The sequence below is a fragment of the Scyliorhinus canicula genome, chromosome 6 (genome assembly GCF_902713615.1).
Source record: "Scyliorhinus canicula chromosome 6, sScyCan1.1, whole genome shotgun sequence".
In the NCBI taxonomy this organism is placed as follows: Eukaryota; Metazoa; Chordata; class Chondrichthyes; order Carcharhiniformes; family Scyliorhinidae; genus Scyliorhinus; species Scyliorhinus canicula.
This window is the reverse complement of record NC_052151.1, coordinates 112,564,181-112,570,180: the sequence shown is the minus strand read 5'-3', so window position 1 is coordinate 112,570,180 and position 6,000 is coordinate 112,564,181. Positions and strand designations below refer to the sequence as shown.

Sequence of the window (6,000 nt, the reverse complement as noted above, 5' to 3'; positions counted from 1 at the left end):
AGGCAGCGGCAAAGGAAATCAGTTAAAAGAATGAAAAGATTCCGGTATGAGAACGAAGAGATTTACAATCGGGAAAGATTGTAAGCTTTGAGAACACTTAGAGGGTTCCTGATAGAGCTCTTTAACATTATGAATGGGTTGCACAGAGTAGATGTGGATAATGAGATGGTTGTGTAGTGGTATTGTCACTGGACTAATAATCCAGTGATTCAGGTTAATGCTCTCAGGACCTGTGTTCAAATTCCACCACAGCAGATGGTGGAACTTGAATTCAATTTTAAAAATCTAGAATTAAAAGTCTAATGATGACCATGAAAGCATTGTTGATTGCTGCAAAGACCCATTTGGTTTTTTACTCCAGACCAAACAGCAATATGATTAAATGCCCTCTGAAATGACAAGCAAACTGTTCACAAGTAGTTAGGGATGGGCTATAAATGCTGGCGAAGCCCATAAAATGTATTTTCCACTTTAGACAATACAAAACTAAGGGGCATAAATATCAGATGGTTATCCACATTAAGACAAAAATGAAAACTAGACAAGGTGAGGTAGATACAATGGGAGGAGGCTCGTATGAAATATAAACATAAATATAGACCAGTTGGGCTGAATGGCTTGTTTCAATGCTGTAAATTCTGTGCAATTTTATGGAATAACAAACACACGATTTTCTGACAAAAATACATTCATTTAATTAACATAGGAATACAAAGACACAGCTGGAGTGAGAAATTTCAGTTTGTTACTGGTGTGAAGAATTTACAAATCTTGCTACATATCTTGTGATGAAATGTTCACTCTGTATATGCCACAGAAATAGGTGGAATGGATCCATGAAATACATGGTATATTCACAGAATCTTCAGAAGTAGACCTGATTCACCGAAAGGCCTTTTCTCATTTTTTTAAGTTGGTATGTATCACCAATAAACCCACAAGCCAGTCCTTCATCTTTTCACATGCCCTTAGACTTAAAGTAATCACCTTAAAAAAGGAAACAGATTTGTGTTAGGTATGCCTTCACAATAGTAACATGATCATGCTGTACTCTTATATGAGGCAATTTACGTAAGTTACACCGTTAGGTGTTTTCACAGTAAAAAATACAAAATTATCTATTTCGCTCATTCAATGACTACAGAATGTTGGAATGATTTTTAGAAATATGCTATTTGGATCAAATGTTTCTTTTGAAATTTGTTTAGTAAACAAAAGTAAATTGAAAAGAAAAATCTTTTTTTTAAAAAGAGTATTGTTTACTGAAATAGCAATAATTCCCTTGTAAAAATTAGTACTGTCTTCTGGACTCCATCACTTCCAATCCTTTTCTAGTATGAGCCGCATCCATCAAACCTCAAATCTCGAGCTAGAGCTTGCTGCTACACTTCCTCTCATCCCATAAGCTGAATTTTGGAGCTAGCAACCCCTCCCCACAAAGCATAGTGGCACACCAGTTAGCTCTGCTGCCTTACAGAGCCAGGGGCCTGGCTTCAATTCTGGTCTTGGGAGACTTTGTGGAGTTTGCACATTCTCCCAATGTCTGCGGGGGGTTCCTCCAGGTGCTCCGGTTTCCTCCCACAGTCCAAAGATGTGCTGGTTAGGTGGACTGACCATGCTAAATTACCCTTAGTGTCCAGGGATGGGCAGGTTAGATGGGACTGTAGGGGCGGGAGCCTGGGTAGGGTGTTCTTTCAGAGGGTTGGTGCAGACTTGATGGGCCGAATAGCCTTGTTATCCACTGTAGAGATCCTATGAAAACAGAAATGTAGGTGGCAGGAATGCCTGTAAATACCAGTGCTGAGCAGAGGGAGAAAAGGAGAAATCTGCTCTCCTTCCAATTGAGGTCAAATAAACTAATTAAAAAGCTTGTTAGGAATTGGTTGAAGGGCAGGGTGGAATATTCAAAGGAGCTCATGGGTTTCAAAAGCTGTCAGTTCTTGAACTGCTGAGAGGAAGAGGGTACAAAGTGAAGAACGAGCCAGTCAAAACTGCATCACTGTATTATCCTGGCTCCATGAGAGGGTCAAAGGGAGATTCATTGTTTGATTAGGTATCCTGGGTGCTGTGCAGGTAGCAGTGAGTCAGCAGTGATGAAGTAAGGTGCAGCATGGAGCCACACCTCCAGCTACCCTTTGATATCTTGCTCCCCTCTGATGCTGTGGAAGGCTCTGCCTCAAACTGCAGATCTTTTCCTCAGAACAATCAGCAGCCTCAATAATGGTTGCTGCTGGAATGTAAATGTGCATGCTTTATCTGACCCATCTCCATCCCCATTCTCACCAGCTCTGAGTAGACAGGAAACCCTGTCACCATATCAATTAAAGGCTTTCACTTGCAAAACCTGAACGCTAACCAGTTTCTCCGCAGTTGCAGGTTTCTTACGTGAAAACAGAACTGGCTACTGTTTCCTGCCTTCATGGTAAAATTTCAACTCCATTTCCCTGATTTTTAAAATACATTATTCTCTATGAAACATCTTAACACATGGCTTCTGAAAATCTATGTGCACTAAATATACTGCATGTCTTTAATGCATCCAACTTTTCATACATTCAAGAAAATATTAAATTTATCAAATACAACTAATCTTTAATAAACCCACAGTGACTATCCTTGAATAATCTATGTAATTCTATATGCTCACTGTTGGAGGGCATTCTGTGATACTGGACTATGAAATAAATTATAGGTGGCCCTGTAACTACATTTGTGCTTCTATATTACTTTTGAATAGTTCTGATGAAACAAAAGGTACTCATTGGCTGAGATGCCTGTTTAGAAGAGGCAATTTGTAGAAATAGATAGCGTATACACAATGCTGTTAATATCAGAAAAGACACAAAATGGCTGTTAGCTATTTTGTGATATAAAATGGCTGAACAAGCCACATTTCCTGTAAACTGTCTCATGAGACCCAAGCGTGGGTATGTATAGAGAGTGTCCCAACAGCCGCTAACAGCTTCACAGAACAAGACATGCAATGTATTCTTGATAATCCCAAGGTCTATAGTTGTAGACAGGACACAGAATTTGAACTTCTGTATGAAGTTAGGGGTGGGTAAGACAACACCCACTTTAACCATATATGTGATAAGTGGGAAGCTAGGAAAATTGATTTGACTGCATGTAATAAGTGTGACGCGAATATAGTTGATTGATTGTATGTAAATGAGAATACAAACTAATTCCGCCCCTTGAATCTGTATATTAACCCATGTGAGCTTCAGCTCAAGTGAGAGAAGGTGCTGTCAAAGGCTGCGGAGTCTGAGACCTTCTCTCCCAGATTTCTGACATAATAAATTGCTTTTTTTAAACTTATACTCAGGCCTTCGTGTGAATATTTTCACCCCTAACACTCACAAATTTTATCTCAAGTTGTATTGTATTTTAAGATACAAACAGAAAATACTGGAAAATCTCAGCAGGGCTGGCAGGATGAGTGGAGAGAGAAACAGTTAACATTTCACATAAGGAGAGTTTTGGAAAGTGAAAGAGAAAGAATGAGGCAATAGTACAGTGAGTAATGATATCCAGGAAGGGACAGAGTGTACAAACATAAGAGTGAATCAGCAAACAATGTAAGAATAGGAAAAATGGTACAAAGACAGCATTAAAGGTTCTTCATTTCTAACAAGGCTATTTTAGATCTTGCAATGTGTAATGATACAGGGTTCAGTAAAATCCTCATAATAAAGGTAAGAATGACCATAACAGGATAGAATTTCAAATTCTGGGGTGGAATTTCGAGCCTGCGTTATCGGCAGTGTAAAGGGTGATGCGGGCCCAAAATCCTGGAAGAGTCAGGAAATGAGATTCACGCTGGTGAGATATTGTTTCCCGATTTTCCCCACCCCCACGCCAGTGATATATCGAGGTTCTGCCCTCTCATTTCAATGCATTTTAATAAATTTAAATATCATTAAAGGGCTTCCCAGCCATATGATATCCCACACTGTATATTCCTACCTTGCCAATGTGACGTCATGTTGACGGGGTCTGCAATAGGTATATGAAAATGGCAATCAGCCAAGGGGAACCCGCCAGGGACACCAAGAAGTATTGCCTCTGAGGTGAGAGGATTGTGCCCAGACATTGCCTTGTATCGGTGGGAGAGGCTGGGATTCCTCTATTTCTGTGGAGCCATTGTTGCCGGCTCTATCAGGCTCCATCCTGCCACAGTGACGGCAAAAACCACGCCTCCAGTTGTTTTGCAGTGTGCACTAAAATCTGGAGAGAAAATTTGTCTGTGCAGCTGGAGAGCTATATGCTGGTTTTCTCACCTCAGCCAACACTCCATGCAATCAGGGGAAGATTCCGCCCTCTATATGAGGGTGAGAAAATTTGAGTTTGAAACGAGACTCTTAACCTAAATAAAGGCAATTCCAAAGGTGTGAAGATAGAGTTGGCTAAATTGGAATAGGGAAAATAGGTAAACAGCAGTAGATATTTAAGGACTTGCAGGTATTTCATAACTGTGGCACGGTGGCACAGTGGTTGGCACTGCTGCCTCATGGCGCCGAGGACCTGGGTTCGATCCCGGCCCCAGGTCACTATGTAGAGTTTTACATTTTCCCTCGTCTGCTTGGGTCTCACCCCCACAATCCAAAAAGATGTGCAGGATTGGCCATGGAAAAAAATGTAAAAATTATAAAAGTAAGCATTGATCTTCTCTTAGAGGCTGAGAATGGAATTAATAATGGGAAACGAGGAAACGGCAGAGACTTTGAACAAGTATTTTGTTTATCTCTTCACAGTAGGTGTCACAGAAAACATCCCAAGAATAGAAAATCAAAAGGCAAAGGGAGGGAAGCATTTAAAACAATCATAATCACTGGAGAAAAAGTACAAGGAAACCTAATGAGACTAAAGGCTGACATGTTCCTTGCCCCCTAGGTGACCGGAGAATCGGCGCCATGGCACCGGCTCGGGCGGTCGGGCACGCGCCCGGTGATTCTCCGCCTGGGATGGGCGGAGTGGCCGCAAAAAAAATCCGAGTCCCTCCGGCGCTGTCCACATGTGGTCTTACCTGGCGGGACCTCAGTGTGCATCCTTTCGAGGGCGGCCTGGAGGGGTGGCAGGGGGGTTCCGAACCTGGGAGGGGGGCCTTCGCTGTGGCCTGGCCCGCAATCGGGGCCTATCGATTGCGCCTTGCCACTCGGACTGGGGGCCTCTTTTGCTCCGCGCCGGCTCCTGTAGCCTTACGCCATGTTGTGTCGGGGCTGGCGCTGAGAAGGAAGCCACCGCGCATGCGCGCAATCGCAGTGCGCATGTGAGGTGCACACTTGAGGCCAGTATCGGCAGCTGGAGCGGCGTGGGTCACTCGAGTGCCGTGCTGGCCTCTGGAAGGGCTCGGAATTGCTGCTCCTGGGGGCCTATTGACGCCGTTGTAAAACGCAACGGCATTTACAACGACGTCAACACTTAGCCTCAGGATCAGGGAATCCCGCCCAGTGTTTTTTTTTATAAATATTTTTTATTGGGTTTTTGAACAAAGTATATTTACAGTTATGTACACAGAATAAAAAATATATATATATATATATATATACATATATACAGAAGAGAAGAAAACAAAAAAAAACTGGAAGGATATTATGCACTAGCTCAACAACAGCAACTCTGTACAGTTAACAAAATTATTTTTAACACATAAATAGGCACCTGTTTGTGGTGGGGGGGGGGGGGGGGGGGAAACTGGGGAGGTACATATACATTTGGGTGCCAGGGAGACCCTTACATTAGTTATGTCCAATACAGAGTGGGCAATACGCGAATGGATCTGGTGTTGGTGTTGCTACTTGCAGTAGACACAGTGTTAAACATTACTAAAACCTGGTCATCTCTACTTCTTTGAACCCAAAATTGCATTGCATAGCTATTAGTGCAGGAGCAGTGGTCACCTAAATTGAGGCCTACTCATAAACTGCAATGGGTGTTTTGGGTGATATACCAAAAATATGTTAGTGTTACAATTGCAGCGTTCACAGTGAAAAATGG

At 42.3% G+C, this 6,000-nt stretch overlaps 1 protein-coding gene across 2 annotated transcripts in view; it reads right to left on the bottom strand.

Annotated features, from left to right (window-relative positions):
• Window positions 1–670: 670 nt before the first annotated feature.
• The window catches only part of pfn4 (profilin family member 4), a 51,202-nt gene continuing 45,872 nt past the window's right edge, over window positions 671–6,000 (bottom strand). For both annotated transcript variants that reach the window (XM_038799903.1, XM_038799905.1), the window contains exon 5: window positions 671–987. In XM_038799903.1, coding sequence (XP_038655831.1) covers window positions 959–987 — 29 coding nt within the window. In that variant the 3' untranslated portion in view covers window positions 671–958. The remainder of the gene's footprint in view (window positions 988–6,000) is intronic.